Raw genomic sequence first — 21,738 nt, 5'->3', positions numbered from 1 at the left:
ATAAGCCTCATCTTAGAGGGAAAAAAAAAAAAAAAAGGCAAGTAAATATTTGTTTTCTCTCAACTTAAAATTTTAAGTACTACAAGTTCGAAACCACAAGAAGAAGTAAACAAACATGGCATAATTTATCTATCAAATCAAGAGTTTTCCCCCGAGATATTTTGAACGGTTTAACGTAGTTTTATTTTTTATTCCTAACGTACTAAAATTTTTCCTGAGTTCCGTGTGCATTATATCAATGTAAATTTTGTTTTCTTTTTTGAAATTGAACGCATGGTATCGTTATGTAACCTTCACCTACATATGTTTCACGGTTCTTCTGAAAATTGCTTATAATGGACCTTGAAACGGAAAGGTAAGTTTTATATATCCATTTGCTATTTGCATTCGTTTTAAATATCGTCAGCTACTTTCAGAATGTATTTTTTTCACAAATTTAATAAAGTTCCGATCTATTATTCTTGATGATGAATGAGTATGCTAATGAAATGCAAAAATAATTTCTAAGTATAAATATAATTCAAATTTTAAAATGCTAAATGGTAATTCATGAGCAGTGTATTATATGTTTATTATTAAGTTTTCGAATACAAAATTAAATTGTACACCAATAAAACACCGCATTCGATGAAATTTGCGTTATGTTTTATTAATAAAAGAGAAATTATCATAACGTTATTTTCTTTCTTCTTTTAGCAATTCCTAAGCTAATATTAGTTTAATAATTGTTACTACAATGGCTCGCATTTGTAATTTAGTCGCGTGAGTGTTTCAGTTTTATTTGCAAATATGAGTTACTAAATATTAGCGAAATGAATTTGTTTTTCTTTGACGTATAATACTAAATCATCTATTTTAAAATTCACTAATTTTCAAAAAGTTATTTAAAACATTTTTGCCAAGAAAATAGTTTATATTAAAAGTTCTGAAAATTAACTTTTAGTAGTTTTTAACTAATTTTTTGAGTAAGTGCCCCATTTTGTTCCATTCCTCCATAAGAATTGCTTTGAATAGAGTTTTTGAAGGTATGTTTACTTTTCTTTTCTCCAACTCGTTCTATATATTTTTGATAGGATTTGAGTGTGAAGAAAAGTTTTGAAACTAGGACAGTTTTAAAGAAATCTCAAGCGAAAATTTAGGGCTCTGTGTTTAGAATTGTTATCCTGCTAGAAAATATATTCATTTTCTATGTTGTATTCCAGGTTTTCTGCTGATGCTGTCCAGTTTTCATTAAGAATATTTATGTATTATTGTTCTGATCCATATTATTTTCTATTAAAACTGAATTTTCCATCCTAGAGACAACAAAATACCCCCAAACCATTATGCTTCCACCATTTTGAATATGATAAATCTTTGCTTACCATGTATTTTTAAAACATCCGATGTGTTTTCCTTTCCTTTTCTTTTCAACAGAAAATTTCCTTCTTACTGATTGCCCATTGATCCACTTGAACTAATAACTCTTGTAACAGTTTCAGGATGTGTTTGTATTGCAAATCCTCCATTTAAATCCCCTGTAAGTGTTACAGTGCAAATTTTAGGGTTTTGCTTACTTTTTTAAGCATAAATCTATGATTCTTTTGTGTTAGCTTAGAATGTGGTCCAGCCTTCAGTGCATATAGAAGAGGTCCATGCAGTTTCCATCATTTTAATTCATCAGTTGAGTGATTGCATTAAGGATTTTTTTTTTTTTAAATTTTGAATACTTGTGTCATATTTAAAATAGTGAATTGTTAAATTTCAAACAGAACTTGTTGTATCTTGCCATGTTTCCTTTCCTATTAAACTGCGGATATATTTTCTTTAACAGGTAATCATTTCCAAATGTAGAAGATAAGTCGGTATTTTTCCGTTTTGCCGGCGCAAACAATAAAGTCGCCAATAATGGTACAACTTATGCCAAACGAAATATCTTCGCTGGTAACTTTTTACGCCTCATTTTCAAAACAAGTCGCAGCAATTTCTTACCAGATTGATTGTTTCTTTCAATATTGGCATACAATTACATAGAATATTGACAAAGATAATTCAATTTTTAATTCAATTTTATGCTCTAAGATCATTCGTGGTAATTAAGTTTGGTTTGGTTTATTAGATTACGGCAAAGCACTCGTGGGGTGCCTTCGAGGAGGACTTTCTAAGGGAAACTGGCTCGTATATACATTACACATTCGTGGTAATTAAATTAATTAGGATGCAATAACACCACTCACCCAAAGGCAAAAATATAGAAAAGGCAAAATCAAGGGTAAAAAAAAATAATGAGAATGCACTAGCGAAGTAAAGCACTACAGTTTTACATAATTTCTGAGTAAGCTATTCGTACGAATTGAAATACTTGTATTCCAAATTAAGATTTAACTTGAAATTAATGTAGATATAATTACTGAGAGAATTATATTTTTGTAGCGTAGTTTACGCGAGATGAGATCACTTGAGGTCACGCGATACGAACCGGCGAATCAGGATGTTGAGCCATAATAGCATAGTAAATTCTTAAATTAATGTCTTTTTACAAATGTATTGTCTTAATTGGCTTTTTACAAAATTATAAACCATATTAAAATGGGCTAATCTTTAGAATATGGTAACAGGTAGTTTGGCGACATTTTGGTAAGGCGATAAAGATTACTAGCTAGGACTTTACCAGTGTACATGGATAAAGTCAAGAGTGTGCGCAATGCGATTTTTGTACAATTCTGGGATGTTTTTTTAAGTGAAAATAGGTCGACGTGTACATGGATACGGTGTTGTATGTGCAATTCTTAAAAACGTGGCAAGCAATGGGCGATTCTGCACTTTCTCCCAATTTCGCACCTAATCTTCGTCATGATTAAGCACTTTTGTTCCATAAAAGTTCTAGTATAAGCGTAATTCGGCTAGCAGATTGTTGGAAAAAAATGTTGAGTAAAAAAAAAAAAGGCTTTACTTCGTGAAAACAAAATGGCGTCCAAAAAAAAAAAAAAAAAAAAAAAACTAGCAGGTTGCTGTAGCAGGGTTGGTCGCCAAATTTTCCCCAAAAAATCGCCAAGTTACCATAATCCGAAGATTAACCTTAAAATGTTTATGTTTTCAAAATAAAAATTTCTTAGAACTAACATTTGTTAACTTTTTTTATACGTATACTGCATGTTGTTGCCAACAAAGTCTGCTTGGCGAGATTTGCGCTGGCGAAATGGAAAAGTACTGATAGTTCTTGCAATATTTTTTTATTAAAACTGGAAAAAAAAAAGAAAAAAGAAAAAGGGCAATCATTCTAAAAGTTTTCCAAAATGTTCCAGATGTTTTCAGAAGGTCTCAACAAAGCTTTGAGTGTCCAAATTACTGATTAACACTGCCAGAATAAATCATTTTATCGTAAAGAATGTTTTGCAATAAGCAAGTCTTAAAATATAGAATGTACAAGTGACCCTCCTATAACACGGTAGATAGGTTCCTAGAGAATGCTGTGTTGTCTGAAACCGTCTTGTACGAGACCCAGAGCCAGTACAAAAAAGGGGGTTACGTTCCGAAATCTTATTAAAACCAAGTATTTTTTTAATTCTACATAAATAACTTTAATTTTTATAAAAAATATAAATGTATGTACAACACAAAATAAAAAATATTATTTTAATTTAACACAACTTTAATTTAATTACTTTCTTTGCCGTCATGGCTCAGTATAATCAACTGAGAATGTTTTTTTCGGTGGAATGAGATTGCTTTCATTTTCAGATTTTTTTCTTTCATTTAAAGTTCTGTCACCTTCTTCCCTCTTTAAAAAATATGTAATTTCACTTTGCTTACTAGTTCTTACCAGGTCATTGTAAATTTCTAGATATGGAGCTAGATAGTTTTGCAGCTCCCTTTTTGAATTTTCCGCTTCTTTCAGTGGAAGGGTCTGCATTCAAGAAAAATGACTCGAGATTTTCAGTTAAGCTTAGGCCTTCTTTAAATTTTTTGCAATTAAATTATTAATTGCACAAGCTTCATCACTGCTAGTGTTCTCAGAATCGATTTGATTTACAGCTTTGGATGACATTTCCATCAAACCTGCATCGTAAATTTCTTCTTCAACTAATAAACCTTGAACGTCCTCAATAGCCATATCCAGAAAACCTTCATCTCCGATTGACTTACGAAGTTCTAATGTGCCACCAATTTCATTTTCTGACGATTCACGCACGTTTCCTGTTTCAACTGAAGAGGTCCATATCTTCTTCCAACACACATGTAACCTTGATGTATTCAATTCTATCGGCGACAATGATATGATGTCGATACAGTGCTAGATTGAAAATTTCTTCCATTACATTAATTGATTTTGAATGTTACGTCTAAAAATACCTTGATCCTATGGAGTAACAAATTAGTGTTAGGTGGTAGGAACAGTATTTTGACGTTGGGATGATTCAGATCTTGTGGGTGACATGAAGCATTATCTAATAGTGCCTTGAAGCTCAAATTTTCTCTCTTAGATAATGTTCGATGTCTGGCACAAAACAATTTAAAAACTAATCTCTAAATAAATTTCCAGTTACCCAAGCTCTTGGAATTGCTTTCCAATGTAAGGTAAGGTGTTTGTATGTACACATTTAAGTGCACGAGGAATTAAAGATCTGTAAACTAATAAAGGTTTTGTCACAAAATTCCCTCGATGTGTTAGTGCACAAAAGTAGAGTTAGACAATATTTAGTCACCTTAATTCCGGGTGCAGTTTTTTGTTTTTTCAATATAAAGATTCTACTGGGCATTTTTTTCCACCACAGCCCAGTTTCGTCAATATTGAAAATTTGCTGTATATCCCTGCTCTTCTATAATTTTTTGAATTTTTTCAGGAAACGTTTTAGCAGCTTCATTATCAGCTGATGCAGATTCTCCTTGACCTTTTATGCTTAGAATGGCAAAACGCTTTTTGAAATTTTTGAACCAACCTTTACTTGCCACAAAATCTGCATTGACAGAGGATTCTCCATGTTCTTTAAGGTGCTTCTAAATTTTGAGTGCTTTTTATTTCATGATGTTATCATCCAACGGAATTCTTTATTGACAACTATCATCAATCCAAATGCTGAGTTATCATTTATTCTATTTTCCATCTTCTCAATTACTGGCACCTGCGGGCGAGCTGCACATTTTGCAGATGTCGAAGATCCTGCACCAACTGTACTTCTTATTTCTTTTCATTTTTCTCAATAGTGCAGACTGTTGCTTTGTTTAAATTAAGACGTTTTCCAATTTGAGATGCTTTTTCTCCTTTTAAAAGACGATCCAAGATTTGCATCTTTACTTCTAAAGAAATACATTTTCTCTTAAGCGTTGTATTTTATCTTTATCAGACATATTTTGGGACTGAAACTTGATGCAAAAAAGTTATCCTTTAACACACCGTGGCTCCACATAGAAGGACGACCAGCGGCTTGAGATGCTTGATTTCAGGCCATGTAGATGAGATTCGAATTTTGAAAGGCGAACATTCAAGTTGTGCGTTTTGGAGCTCTTTTGGGACCTCATGTCGTTCATCTTCTGCGATAGTGAGATTCTTTCATTCTTATCTGATGGCTTTAGTATTTTGTGAATGATTATTGTTTCTGTTGTGCTATAACTTTGATGGTTATTGAAGGAAATGATTTTCACTCGTTACCGGTTAAAAATTTAAAAGTCTGTCTCCATCATGTGGCTTGTCTTTCTGAGGATTTTTGTTCTTATCAGAACCGGATCTTGGAAGACAACAGTTAGAACTTACAAAACAAGGATTCTTATCTATTAACCTTTAAAAGACTGAAAAGTTTGGAAAGGTTTACTTAAAAAGACTGGAAACAAATGTTACTTCCACCCCCTTCAATTGCTATTTCAAATGTGAAACTCTACTACTTTCCACATGCTACGACTCTTGTTACTTTTACATCTACTGTATGCTTGTCATGTGATATCATCCATAACCTTTGTTCTAGCTTCACAAGAAACTGATAGAAACAAACATGCGATCAAAAATCAACATCTCTTTTATTCCAGGATAGCGTATTTACGTAGGTACGCATCACACGCAAGCTGCATGTTTGCCTCAGTGGACAGTGACTATCGCCGCACCTTGAGGGGTGAGGGGGCATAATTTGTCTGACCGATATTTGGGTCAAAGCCTTTTTTTTTAGACCCTGTGAATATAGCCTAAATTTCAGCTGTCTTCTTATATTGATGCTTTACTCAATATGGAAAAACTTCGTGCGGAGTTCGTTAAATTTCTTGGGATTGCTTGGGCAATTTTTTTATTGTGTTAGAGCAAATCCGTGTTATAGAATACCGTGTTGCAAGAGGGTTCTCACAATTTATGGGTAAAAGTATATTTTAGGGTACCCCTTGGCGAAACTTGATGATTTTTGGCGGTACATGGATACCGAGTTTGTGCAATTCTTTGACTTTTTATTTTGGCTTGCGTAGTGGAGATTTTTAGGGCAAAAATGACCGCTACATAAAGCCAAAATAACAAGACAAAGAATTGCACAAACTCTGTATCCATGCACACATCGACCTATTTTCACTTAGCAAAAATCAGAGAATTTCACAAACTAGGCTTTGCACACTCCCTTGACTTTGTCCATGTACACATCAAACTATATTCACTTAAAATGTCAAAAGAGAAACCAACAAAAAATATATAATCTGAATAAACTACATTTTAAATCAAACAATGGAATACAGTCAAAAGTCGTTAATCCGGACTCGTCGGGACTTCAGCGATTCTGGATTATCGATTTTTCTGGATTATAGATCATCAGTTTAAATCTGGTAAGATGGCATGCAGAAATTATAAAATTAAAAATATGAAACTGTAATTTATGAAATAAAGAACCATTATGATCTAAAGGGTATCAAAATTTACAAAAAAAAAAAGCTTAATATTTATTTGTTTACTTTATTAAACATTTCTTTCAATGTAAGTTGTTTAAGTTGCTTCATTTTATGTGATAATACTTTCTCTTTAATTCTATAAACAGACATAATTTCTTGTTCAGTTACAAAGTTCCGCTGTTGAAGTCCTATAATTGCTGTGTCGAGAATACCGACTAATTTGTCAGTCGAAATTTTTTCGTTTTCAATAACCTCTGTGTCACTTTCTTCACTATTGGAAGCGAATTATAATGACGAGGAATTTGATTTAAATCATATCAAAGACGGAGTACATCGAGATGAAATACTACATTTAGTAAGGAATTATAAGCCAAATAAAATGAAAACATCTGCCCTGAAGATAAGGGTAGTTCTGACAGATCAACTTCCGATTCATTGCGCGCCGCGGCGTCCCCCCCCCCCCGCACAGCAGCGTGTAATTGATAAACAGATTACGGAATGGTTAGATAAACAAAGGATTATGCCTTTATCCATTTTTTGCAGCAATTCCACTTTTTGTTTAATGGACTGCGAAACATACTTTCGCTTTGTAGATCCTTTACATATTAGTAAATATATATCGGAAGTTTTATTTGACATAATCGAAAGTTCAAGCTTACTTTTATAAAATTGCTCTAACATTCTGCAAAAAATAATAAGCCGGATCCAATTCGAAGATTAAGGAACAACGCAATCTGCAACATTAACTGAATTAGGTAATTTTAGCTTATACCATCCGTTATACATTAAATGTGCATGCGTAAATGTATTATGCGCATGCGCACACACATACTTGCAGCCGTAAAGGTCTTACGTGCATGCTTCAACGCGACGCATGCGCAGAAAGTTTGTAGCTTTGAGTTCCGGATTATAGATCATTCCGGATTATGAGTGTCTGAATTAACGACTTTTGACGTAAATATAAGAAAGGAAATTCATCTTAGCACTACACGAAGAAAATATCCACTTACCTTATTTACGAGTTGACACGTTTTCAGTCAAACACAATTTCTTAACAGCATACAAACACTTCTCAAAATTATCTGATCTAGAATCTGTATATTGGTGTTGCCACATAAATTCATAAAAATAAGAGTACAAAATATCCGATGTTCAACCATACGCATTTCCTTCCTCCAAACAGGACACTTAATAATGGCTACTTAGTAAACCTTCATTTACACACCAGTCAATTAATGCTTTTTCCCCTTTCGTTCCAAATCCTACAGAAACTTAAAATTAATCTTACCACATTCAGCCAATTTACCGTGTAAACCACAAAATAACAACGTACTAATCCATCACACACAAGCCCTAACCCAAAATCCGACACACACTTTCCAAATTTTTTCCCATGATTCAAATTCACCGCAACCAATTACGTCAGAATAGGGTTTCCATAGCATTCAATTTCTCAGATTGCCATAAATGAGACAACAACTTGCCAATAAATGAAACAACAATTTCGCGAAAATACAATGGGTACCCTAAAGTCAACTCTAACCCGATTTATGATTCGTGTTATAGCACTACCGTGTTGTAGGAGGGCTACCTGTATATATATATATATATATTTAAAAAAGAGTTTTAATTCTGTGTTTCAGTATTTACAAAACCTATCCAAATAAACTTTAAAAAAAATACAGATGTCCAAAAACAAGTGTGAACCACTGTATATTGTATATTGTTTAAAAGGAAATATAAAATAATTGTTAATTGGGGCAATAATCACATGAAACCTCAGGGAGAAGATCAAGCATTATACGCCAGGTTAATAATATGTACTATAGATGTATCATATTGTTAATTGCTATAAAAGCTATAAACAGTTAATTGAAAACAGCAATTAACCTTTTAACTGTCATGCCCGAAATAATCTCGGGCACAGCACTGGTATTCCAAAATGTCATGCCCAAATATTACTCGGGCTAATTTTTTTTGAGTGCATCGTATTGTTATACCTGAATATATATCGTGAGAAGTTTATTTCGTCTTCAATTCATCAGATGGCAGCACTTTACTGAAGGTTTCAAAGAACAGAGGGTAAAGTTCAAAGTGCGCAGCATTTTTTTGGTTTTTTGATTGCGAGGCAAACATTTCATTTTTGAAATAAAAAAATTGACAATTTATGCAGCCAAATCATCAAAATGACTTGACAGTTAAAAATCTAAATTGTTCATTAGAATTCATATATGCTATACAGTTTCTTTATCATTTCCATTTCTGATAAAATTGTATTTGACATAAACAGACATTGTTGCCGCTTGGCAATGAATAATTTCTTTAAATTATTATTTATGTTTGTTATTATGAAAGACCTGAAAAATGCTTTAAATTAAAATGATCAACCAACATGATTGTGTCTTGTCTAACATTCAATCTATGTATTTGATCCCTAATTATATTATAGATAATGTTTTTATGTGTTAATACTGACATCGAGCACCCACAGAGATTTTTTTTATTTAAAGTGCCCAATGATGTTCCTCAGATTGTTTTGATTACTAAAAATGTTACTGTAACTGTAAATTTTAATCGTTGAAGTGTGCCTATGTGACACACATTTTTTAAAAATATACTTCTCTTTTTGGCTGAGATGTATTAACTCCTTCACGACTAAACCGCCCCACATGGCCCTACATTGAGAAAACCACAACCGCCCGAAAACGGCCGAGATTGCAGTCTTTTTTCCCCCCTTCCCCTAAGGTATGTAGTAGCAGGTGCAGTTTCCTCAAATGCATTTTATCAGTTTACTGCAGACAGCTTATCCTAAGAGGTTTCTTATCTTTTGGTTGCTTGTGACATTTTGCTGTTGATTCTTTTTTTTTTTGGTACAGTGTGCTTTTAAGCTTTAATCAAAATTCGCATTTATTGCAAAGTTTTAACAAGAAATTGAGGCTATTCTTTTTAATGATGAGTCAGATTTGGAATCAGAAGATGGCGATGGGAAATAAATAAAAAAATGAAATAAATGATAATGAAGAAGAATCATTTATAGCAGAAGATGAAGCTAAGCATAGAGCAAATCTGGAAGCAGATGTTTCAGAAAATTGTAACGAAAATCCAGTAAAAACCTGGTTTACCAATGTTAACAATGATGTAATTTTGTCCCCATTTAATAGCTTTTCGGGAACACTTCATAATTTATCTGTTGGTGCTTCACCTTTACAATATGTAAAGTTGTTTCTTACAAATGAAATTTGTGAATTCTCACACATACAAATAAATATGCTGAATTCTGTGCAAGAAAGCGTGGCACTGTTGATCGTCAATGGAAAAAAATTTCATCCATAAAAAATATGGACATTCATTACAGTCCTTATAGTGAGTGTTGTAAAATTACCAAGAATAAGTGATTATTGGTCAAATAACGCGATGCTTGGAAATGAAATGGTGAAGAAAATGATGAGAGAACTTTACATATGCACAAAAATTAGAGCCCATCATTTCATATTTCAGAAATAAATTTCAGCAACATTTTGTGCCTTACGCTGAAGTATCAATTGACGAAACGCTAATTAAATTTAAAGGTAGATTAGGAATCGTGCAATATATGCTTATGAAACCAACTAAGCGTGGATTAAAGATATAGATGCTCTGCACATCTCGCTTAGGATATACTTACAACTTTATTGTGGTAAAACAAAAATCAGGTACCAAGGACAGAAAAGGGTTTAGGATATGACTTAGCTATGCACTTAAGCAAAGCACTTAAAAACAAATGCCATGAAATATATTTTGACAAATTTTTGACCAGCGTATACTTAATGTCTGAGTTATATAAATCTGGACAATTATCATGTGAAATTGTGATGACAAATTGGAAAAACATGCCCAAGAACATCAAGCAAAGCTGGGATATCAATACGACTGTGTAGTTATGCAATGCAAAAGCCTGCTGAATTTACTTTATTCATCCTGGCTTGATAAAAAATTGATACATATCATTTCCACAAACTGTGAAAATGAGCCATGTTTTACTACAAAAAGAAAAAGCTCCAAAAAATGTGTAGTACCATGTCCACCCGCATTTGTCAAGTATGATAAGAATATGGGAGGTGTTGGTCTAGTAGATCAGCATTGAAAATTTTACTCAGCTTCTAGAAAATCCTCAAAATGGTGGACGTACATATTTTGGTTCCTTTTAGACACAGCAGTGAATAACGTTTTTATAGTTCATATTCATAGTCACTAATTATCCAATCCTAAAGTGACCAAAGCAGCTATATGACTTCAAATTAGAAGTGATTGAAGAATCCACATTGCAAAATTTGTTTTGAGAATGAATCTCAGGCATATTTTTGCCTAGTGCATTTCATGATCACAAACGTCGAAAAATTAATGGTCGTAAACGCATTTGTGTTCAACGTAAAGAATTAGGAAAAAAAAGACAAACTCGGAGAGGTATATTGAAAGTTCTTGGGAGTGTGATGCATGCAGAATGTGCTTGTGCAAAACATGCTTTTAGGCTTCAAATTTCAGTTACTAAAATACAAATAAAGGCACTTTTCAGGGCCATACAATTTCAGGTACAGTTCTCTTATCAGGACAGGATTCAGAAATGTATTTATGTATGGATGGATAGATGTGTGTCTGTTTATGTATGCATGTATATACTGTAAGTACGAATGTACATAGACACATATATGCATATACATATACATGTGCATATACTCATATATTTCTGATCCAGTTCCAATTACAGAACAATATCCAATTTCAAAAAAGTGAGAAGTTATTGCATCATAATGAAAACGTATAAATGTGGAATGAACAGCAATATGTATATAAACATAGACACATTTATGTATGCATATATCTAGCTACAAATTTATATGAGTGATAATATGCATATGCATATTTACCTGTAACATATACAGAAATAATAATGTACATATATAACTAATTAATGAAAACATGGAAAAACAGTGACATTTATAAATGCACTTTGAAACTCATACAATAAATAAAATCATAAAAAAAAGTTTTATTCCTCACAAAGATGGAATCAAGCAACTATTCAACAAATGCTAAGACCCTTATTATTTTTTGCAAAGGAAAAACAAAGTGAAATAAAAGAAATTGGAGCATCACATTAACCCTCTGGGCGGCCAGGGTTTTCGATAAGAAAGCACAAATTTCCCAAAACTACTATGAGAACAAATTATGTTTTTGATTTTAATGCAAAAACTCTTCCTGTATTTCATACCTGGATTTGTTTTCTTTTGATATATTGCCTTAATTTTGTTGACATATTTTAATATGCATGTATATATCCGTTCTTACGGATATCACAATAAATATTCGTATATATACGGCTTTGCCGCTTAACTAAAGAATAGCAACTTAACGTGCAAAGAAAGAAAGTACACGAAGTGAAATCATAATCCTCCATTCAATAAAAGAAAAAACGAGAAATTCCTGTAAAAATGAAATTAAAAAAAAGAAAATTATTTATTAATATTATATTCATCACGGGGTGTTAGAGTAGCTTATTGTATATGGCAAAGTACAAGAGGATTAGCGAAGGCATGGGAGTGATTTTCCCAACAGAAATTAGCTTGTATTGACATTACACATGATAATAATAAATATATGTATTTTGCTTAGCAGGGCCCATTTTTATATCCTTTATAAAAACCCAAGAATATTTCGGTACTTAATTATGACAAAATATTTACTTTTTAAACCAGAGCTATTTTATCATAAATTTTAAACAGCAATAAAAGTGCAGTTAAAAAATTTAAGGATTGTATTTATTTTTTATAAATTTAGTCCCTCCTATAAAAAATAACTGAAGTAAACAAAATCTGTCGTGATTGTAACAAAGCCAGAAAGGCTTGTTGGTCTGACCTTCAGAATAGGTTCATAAAGAATCTGGGTCAAAGGCTAATGGAATCTTCGTTAGAAAGTACAAAGAATGTCATTCGAAATCTTCACACCTATTTTCTGCATTGATGGACGGGGAGGGGAGGAAATTGCTGTGAAACTGGAAAAGTATTTTGGGCGCTTCGGTATTTTGAGGATACAGGTTAGCAAAGGGTCTGGATTTCAAAGAGTTAACCTAATTTATAAAAATGTCATCTTACCTGTTTTCCAAAATAAAAGTCCAAACTTAGCTCTATTTTAAATTTAGTCAAAACATAGGATTCCATTTTAAATTGCTTTGTAAATCATTACTATCCTTAGATTCAAAACAAAGACTAATTAAATTAAACATTTTGGTATTTTCCAGTGTTTTCAGATACCAAGTTAGTATTTTTTATGTGTTAAAGTGCACATAAACTTTTTGAATATATATGCTAAAAGAGCCGAAAAAATAAAAATAAACCCAAAATTTGGAACCTCCTTTTACACCTCCAAGAAGAAAGAATTTTTAGTGAAGATATTTAGAAGTATATAACATTGATAAGCTGACTATGCCATGGCACACACATTTATTTTCCTTTACCTTTTCTATTGTAGGATTTTATTTGAAGTTCTGAATGATATTTTGCACTAGTTATTATTTTAGAACACAAGTGTCCCGAATGAAAAGGTCAGTAATAAAATCTGTTTCCTCCCGTGTACACCATCATCAATATTAAAAATAAAACTTATTGATTATAATTAAGAGTTTTGTTATAGCATATGGACATTTTGGTATTACTCTTATATGTGCCCTCAGGTCGCCAAATGCGGCGATATGTGTTGTGCGCTGGTTTTTGGCGAGATTGCGTATTCTGCGATAGTTTTGGGGACGATGTTGGTTCTCTAGCAACCCTTTTTATGTGGAAACTTGGATTTGCTAGTTGGTTTGTGTGATTTATGACGTGTTGGCAAATTTTTTTCAGGTGGCTGGAAATTCTACAAGAATTTAGGAGAAGGTTTTGAACATTTATTTGTGAAAAATAGTATCAGTTTTGTGGATAGTGAGTCTGGCTGTCATATAAATGCCATAGAAATTACGTGGCAGCATGCTAAAGCTACGTTGCCTACTTATAATTGGAAATGCGATTTTCATTTTATTTTGTAGTTTATATATTTTTCCATTATTGTTCTGAAATGGGAGAAGATGCTTTTAACAAATTTTTGGTGAAATTGTTTTGGTGATATATGAAATTGGTATTTCTGCTGTTCGAAGAAGCATTCATTCATGGTAAGTGCATTTTACTTTATTCTTGTTCTTATTTTGTAGAATGTTATGTTCATTGTTTTTTAGTGTGAATTTCTGTCGTTATTGTTGTTTTATTTTAATTGTTTGAAATTTATTTTAGTTTATTTTGTTGATTAGTGCGCAATGCCTAGATTATGCAATTCGTAGATGTTTTTTTTTTAAGTTTAAACAGAATCTTTGAAATTTATTGTTGTTATGTTAATTTATTTAAGCTAGATATGTGTAGTTCGTAGATTCCTTCACTGCATAAATTGTGCAATTCTGTGATTTTTTTTTATCGCTGTGTACATGAATTCTTGTCAAATATTTTTGGTTAGAAACTTTACATTTTTGCTATCTAATTTTTTTGTTTTTGTTTCAGATTTTTAGCTTAAACTGTGTGTTCAAAACATGGTTTTTGCATGTGCAAAAACCGCATTTTTGGAGACATTTTAGGCTTAAAGTTCGAAATGTAGACAAAAAATTTAGATGTATGTGGCACCGTGGAGTATTTGGTGAGGAGTTTGTTACCAAACGAGAGTGTATATAAGAGTAGTTCTGACATTTCCAATGGGCAAGTAATTAACTGCTTGCCTGATTATCCCGAGTTATGTTGGGTTCGTATATATTGCAGTTAATTATTATCCCGTGAAAATTCGGACGAAGCAGAATTTGTTAGTACGATTTGTTTTATCACGGTTTTACTCGGCCTAGAGGAAATGAAAGGAAATATTCAGCTTTGATTGGCAGTTTGCCAAATTTTGTTGGTTGCACGGTTCTTTTGGAGGGACTGCTCATGTGTTTCCCTATTGTATAGTATACGTCGGCTTGTGGATTAGTAATGTATAAAGAAGATTACATGATTGAAAAAAACAAAAAATGGCAATGATGCTAGATAACGAAAGTGATGATTTTTCAGATAGTGATTATGAAGAGGTTGGGGAAAAAAACTGAAAAAAAAATCAAATCCAACAAGACAGTGTACTCTGTACTCCCGTGAAAGAGATTCCAGCAGTAAGCCAGTAAGAAAAGACACCAGATACCAGTGAAGAATGTCAGGTATCACTTTGTGTTGTCCCTTGTTTCAAAAACTATCATACAAAGACTAATATTTAACTTTTTTTCGTTTGCCCGAGCTAACTCAGGATAGTAAACTAATATTAAAACTAAATGCTTTTACACCTTCAAAAAATTAAAAATTTAACTTGAAACCTACATATTTTGATTTGTTTCGTTTTGTTGTATTTAATAATAAAATAAAAAAGTGATGATTTTTTGCAAGTTTTTTCAAAAAATTTGTAAGGGAAGTGGTTAAGACTGCCAAATGTAGTGAAAGTAATTTAAATATTTTTTAACATAAAAGTTATTTTTATGTTATAGTAATATAAAGAACATTGGATAGTTATGGAATGAATTTTAGCATTCCTGACCCTTTTTCTTACGTTGGCCCATTTTAAAAGAATGGTCATCTTTGTCCCCTTATATTTTTCTTTGTAATATAGTATAGCAACACAACATAATCATAAATAATTGCACATGAATAACTTCAAGAAAAGAAACTGAGAATATAAACAAAAGTTTTGAAAAAAATTGTTTATTCGGATAACACAAAAGTTCGATTTTCATGAATGGAGTGGCTGCGTTGGACATATTGATCCGGTCTTCCTCCTTTTTTTTTTTTAATATATTTGGCATAAATTTGCTTAATTCTTAAATAGCCTTGTTAAAAAATGTTCTGTCTGTTTCTAGTTTTTTATACTGCACTATTGCATAAAACATTTGTATATTTTGGGGGAAAATATTGCTGATTTTTAAAATATCTTAAATAATTTTAGTGAATTTTTCTTTTAAATTTATTTTATATCATTTTTTCCTCACTGCCTGGTACAGTTTTATATCAATAAACAATTAATTGTAAATTTTATTATTTAATTTTTTTGTTATCAATGGAATTTTAACCCTCTGAGTGGCATAGTTTTTTTAATCTACTCATGAAGCCCTATATTTAAACAGTATTTATTAGCTAAATTCATATAATTACTTATTTTAGTTTCTGTTTTCACAAACTTCCATTCCAAGATGATAATTACATCAATACAGAAAGAAAAAGAAAAATATTTTAAATTATAAACTAATATATATCAGCTGACAAAAAAACCCTCATAACCATAGAAGGCATCATGCCACTCAGGGTTAATTATACCCATCAACTGTTGGTGCATATTCGCCTGTCAACTCTTCAACCGACCCATAGGTAATCTTTTTTAACCTCTTTAAAACTTCATTCACCCTAGGGGTCTGTTTTGATTGCTCTATGAACTCCTTTACACTAATAGGTATTTTGAATGGATAGCTGCATTGGATGTTTAATGTAATTTTTTTAAACATCTGGCAGAAAACTCCTTAACTTAATCCGTAAATCACCTTGTTTAAAAATACTCAACCTGTGCCTTATTTTCTAGTGTTATGTTTTTGGCATTTCTTTTATTGTATTTGTTTCTGTTCTTGCATTTTATTTTTTTATATTGCACTTACTCCTGCTTTACACTAATAGGTATTTTGAAATAAAAAATTATATATTTTAAAAAAATTATAAATTTTAAAAAAATAAAAAATTATATATTTTAATGAATAATGATTAAAAACACATATTAAATCATTCTAGTGCATTTTCTCCCTTGTATTTATTTTATGGTTTCCTCCTTACTATATAATATAGCTTTATGTCAAACAACAATAAACAACTATTTTAAAGTGTAATATGGTTTATTGGTTGAGATTGTAGATGAAGATGGCCCTGGTGGAACAGCCAAACATTTCAGAGGATACTAGACAAACATACATTTAAACCAGGAATTTCCAGCCTTTTTCTTGCATCGACCACTTTTAAAGAATGATATGCTTCATTGACCCCCTTACATAAATAGCTGAAAGATAATAATTAGAATAAAAATGTGGACAAAAGTTTTGAAAAAATTGCTTATTATATTTATGTTTTATTATTTTACAAAAATAAGCAAATTTTCAGAAAACTAAATCACAAATTGTAATGGTACAAAAGTTAAATTTTAATTAGTGTAATTGGCTGTGTTTGAGGTATTGATGCAATTTTTTTAATATTTGGCATGAAATTGCTTAACTCTTAAATTACCCTGTTTCTTGTATACCATAGTAAATTATTGACTCAACTAAAGCCTGGTTCTACTAGCTTGAAAGAGGAAAAATCAATAATGTTTTTCAGTAACAGCTTTTATTTTGGGATATTTCGCTCATGACTTCTAAATTCAATAACTTAGCATACCCATGCATTTTGAATAAGACTTATGTTGAACATTACCCTTTGATGTAATCAGCATCATAATATCAAGATAAAATATAACTCAGTTCAGCATTTCTGTGAGCCATGCTGGTACGTTCAAATTTTCAGTGCTTTGAAAGTGAACATCTAAAATCTTTTAAATTTTGTAAGTGGTGTATGTATAACTATGTATCTTTTTAGAAAATTATGTATTCTTATTTTTTATAGTGTTTTCTTGTTCCTGCAGTTTACTTTTTCATATTGCACTTTTTATACAAAAAATTGTACTAGTATTAATTTTTTTAATAAATTATATAACTTTTGGGTATTTTCAGTTTATATTTATTTTTTTATCTTTTCATGCCTTTTAATGATGTACCTTTATATAAATAAATAATTAATTATCAGTTTTAGAGTCTTAATCTTTTGATGATTGCAAGATTAAGCAATTCCCACTTCCCAAATGCATGCAATGTCTGTTGGTCGCAGCGGAAACAGATGACACTTGTTTTCTTCCTCGATACATTATTAAATGTCAGTATCTCTGAGGAAGAAAAAGAGAGAACTTTTTGAAAGGAAAAATTTACGTACATCTTTATAGAAAGTTACCATTTTACTCTGATATTTAACACAGTAATAAAAATTTTGCATAATACTATAACAAACATTAAATTTAATGAAAATAATACTTTGTTATATGCCATTATATTTTCTAATTTTTTAAACCTATCAAGACATGTTAGGTAATTAATTTAAACTCGTATTAATTTAATAAATTATAAATTAATAATAATATAAATTAAAACTCATATTAATTTTAAGGCATATAATATTATAAAAAATATAATGAATATATATGTTATAAGATGATTTGGAGAAAGTTGCAGTGGATTGGTGGTGGCTGTCTGCATTACAACTTTGAGAGATTTTACTGTAATAGTTAGAAAGATGACACTCAAAGGAGAGAGACTTCTAGACTGATGTGGTGGAATCGAATATAATTGTTACTGCTGGACATGAACTAATTATCAAAACATATTCTTCATTGCATATTATAATGGGTGCAATACACAGCCCTTATATCACATTTTAGATAATATCATAGTTAGCAACATGACAAAGCAAAGGGAGCAAAGTAGCATCTTGGGTGCTGGAGAGCTGAAGCTAAAGTGTGCAATTATCCAGTATGAAAGCTTACCAAGGGAAGGTTTTGGCTGAGGTTAGAAAAGTTTCAATACTCGAAATTTTGAGTTAAGGTTCTGTATTAGATATTTCATTGGCATTATGCAAACTATGCAAGGTGGATTGATCTAGAAATGGCGCAGTACAGAAATGTTATAACGATTTTTTTATTATTAGAATAGAAGGGGAATTAAAGGCTATTGATAATTTATAATTTTAATTTACATATTTGGGTATTTCCTCTCTATTCTAAAACTCGTAACTTTTTGGGAATGCATCATTTCTAGACCTTTCTATGTCACATGGTTTGTATAAGGCCCATATCACACATACATTTGTTTCATGCAGACAGCTATTTCGGACAATTTTTCTGCCTGGTTTACTATTGAAAGAAAAGCCTGCAATTTTTTCCTTCCTTTAAAAAAAAAATTGCATGTTGTTCGTTTTCAACCAATCAGCTATCGGCTTTGAATGCTATTAGCTTGTTTGTGATGGAGAACCATTTTCCCTCTGTTAACCCCAAGGTTATCTAGAAATGACGCAGTCCAGAAAAGTCATTACAATTTTTTGATTTTTAGAATAGAAAGGGGGGTTAAGAACTGTTCTTAATTTAACTTATAATTATGATTTACATATTTTTCATCTCACATATATATTCAAGATATAAACTATGAAAGAAAACTGGTAACTTTAATTTAACAATAGTCCTTTTAATTCCCCATTTTAATTTGGCACTACATTCCCTTCCTGTCCTAAAACAACTAACATATGAAAGTAAAGTATGTCGGCTCAGAATTAATACGCATCATGCCATTTTATTAATTCTGCAATGCAACAGCTCTTATCTGATCACAGATGAAAAATTAAATGAAGAAACCAACTCTATAAATATCACTTTGCACATGTATTTTCCTGCCTTCCTCTCGCTGTGCTGTCATCTCTCCGCTTCATTTTTTGCTTAAAGATGTGACAAGTTAGATAACATTTTGAGGTGCTTATCACAGCCATAATGATGTCTGAAGAAGAATATGTGCCCAGTGGCGTAACTAGAACTCTTGGGCCCCTATGCAAAAAAATTTCCTGGGCCCCTTTCACAATAAATTTAATGCGCTTAAAAAAAAATCAAGGATTCCAGGGGGCAATGTTTTCATGATGATTTTTATCACATGTGGATTAATTGTTAAAAAATAAAAGCACATTCTTAGGGAACCAGTTGAAAGGTACGTAACATGAAGAAAGAATAAAAAGGAAAATAATTTTCCTTGACCAACTGGTGAAATAAAAATTTGCTTTAGTCTGGGTATTTGACGTCAGATGATTTTAATTCAGTTACTTAAGACTTTTTGTGTGAGTGCGAGAGACAGATTTTTCTCTCCTTTCACTGAGATGCATACTGATAATAAATGAATAAGTCTATATAAAAAAAAAGGAACATGTTGACGTATAGCATTAAGAAAAGGAAGAAAGCCTAGATTTGCAGAGATTTTTTATAAAATCCAAGAAGTTTTACATACTAATGTTTTAAATTTTTATATAAAATCTGCACCTATCTAAGTTTTTTCGTTTAAGTTAGCAAACTTATAAATAATTAGTTATATTATAAACTGACAGACAAGATAATTGATAAACGTACAGAAAAGCTATTACATTAGTGTATACTCTGTGATTTACTCAGCTTAACATGATTTATGCAATAATATACAAGTAATAAATAAGAACTTTTATAATGTAAATGATACATTTGTTAAATATAAAACATATTTATCATAAACTTCAAAAAGAAAACTATTTGAACATACAATTTTTGTAGAAAATATGTATGGTAAAGTTTTTTTCCATCTTTTTAAAAAACCTCTTGAAAAACTAAACTACATGAATACATGATTTTTATAAAAAAATATGAATGAAAAAGTTTTTTACTGTTTCCTTTTAATTTTCCTCAGTCCGTACTGCTCTTCTTCTCTAATTTTTTCCTCCCTCAATAAGTGTAATGATTACATTGGTGGCCGAAATTCATCATAAAGAAAAAATTCCTTCTTTTAAAATTTGCGTCTCCTAACCTTCATTTCCGCAAAATTATGTATCAATACTTGGACGTCCATTTTCTCAGCCATCTCAGCTTCAACGCTCAATAGTGAAAGGTTTGACAATCGATCTTGTGTCATACTGTTACTTAAATATGTTTTTATTATTTTCAGTATTGAAAATGTCCTCTCACTCGTGGCTGTGGTTACAGGTAATCATAAATACAATATAAGAGAATTGCACACTCCCGAATAACTGCTTGTCATGTCATAATATTTTACCATTGCTAATTTAGTTAAATCCTTAATGGATTTCAAATTTTGGATTTCTGTTCCGAAAGTATTTATAAATAATAAAAGTTGTACTTCCAGTGCAAGTCTTCTTTATATGTTTTCTGTATTTTTGAAACATTATTAATAATTTCCATATTTGTTAACAATGACAGTGTTTTAGTTTCTTTATTTCTGTTTTATTTTCCATATTTAGTTTCTATGCCCCATTTATTTGCAATAAACTCAGCTTCTTTCATAATGTCTTAAAACTTGTTTCTCGTATCTTGCATATTAATAGAAATGCGTTTTAGATGTTGATGAACTCCATTTAAGTCGATTGATTTTCAACTGTCGAGCCGATTGATTGGTTGATCGATCCTGCACTATAGCGCAGGATGTGTTTAAAAAATTTTGTTTTTAATTTTGGCCTGTTATGATATTTCTTAATGTATGGAAACATAGATTATATTTATATTTCATATTTATCATAAAAATATTTAATTAAATTAATATTAGTAGACATTTGCATTGTTAATGGTGATAATTTTGGATTTTTCAGATAAATGGATTAAAAGTTTAGCTGAATTGAATTTTTAGCTAATTTTAAATTATAAGAATTTAGTTTATGATTAATTTAGGTATTACAAATCAATAACTTACCTTTATAATGAAGAATTATACTTGAGATCACTTTGAAATTTAATTTTAAAGAAAAACTTCTGTTTGTTCTCGCCATAGACTAGAGAAATGGCATTAGAATAAGAGCAAGTTTAAGTTCAGTTTACTGTTCTGAGTCATCAGCCAATTTACAAGTATACTTGAGGGTAGCATTTCACACTTCAATGCGGTGGCTTAAAGAAGAAAGGGACCTGAAATCACCCTTCAATGCAGCTGTTTAACGAAGAAAGGGACCATGTCTCCACTATAAATTTACAGTGTCTTCCCAAGTTGAG

The 21,738-nt window shown here is 31.2% G+C and overlaps 1 protein-coding gene across 3 annotated transcripts in view; it reads left to right on the top strand.

The window, feature by feature from the left end:
* Positions 1-63: 63 nt before the first annotated feature.
* The window catches only part of LOC118179889 (membralin-like), a 146,199-nt gene continuing 124,524 nt past the window's right edge, over positions 64-21,738 (top strand). Inside the window, exon 1 of one of the 3 annotated variants that reach the window (XM_085820109.1) lies at positions 64-355. Coding sequence is in view for 2 of the 3 variants with exons in the window: in XM_085820107.1 (XP_085676233.1) it covers positions 15,061-15,067 (7 nt within the window). In the remaining variant the exon portion in view is untranslated. Of the gene's footprint in view, positions 356-14,671; positions 15,068-21,738 lie in introns of those variants that run through there. The other 2 variants (XM_085820107.1, XM_085820122.1) reach the window with 2 other exon arrangements.

Source organism: Stegodyphus dumicola, chromosome 1, assembly GCF_044657685.1.
Source record: "Stegodyphus dumicola isolate Sdum_Otavi_A_Nest chromosome 1, ASM4465768v1".
NCBI classification, from domain to species: Eukaryota; Metazoa; Arthropoda; class Arachnida; order Araneae; family Eresidae; genus Stegodyphus; species Stegodyphus dumicola.
This window is presented reverse-complemented; position numbering and strand designations above follow the sequence as displayed.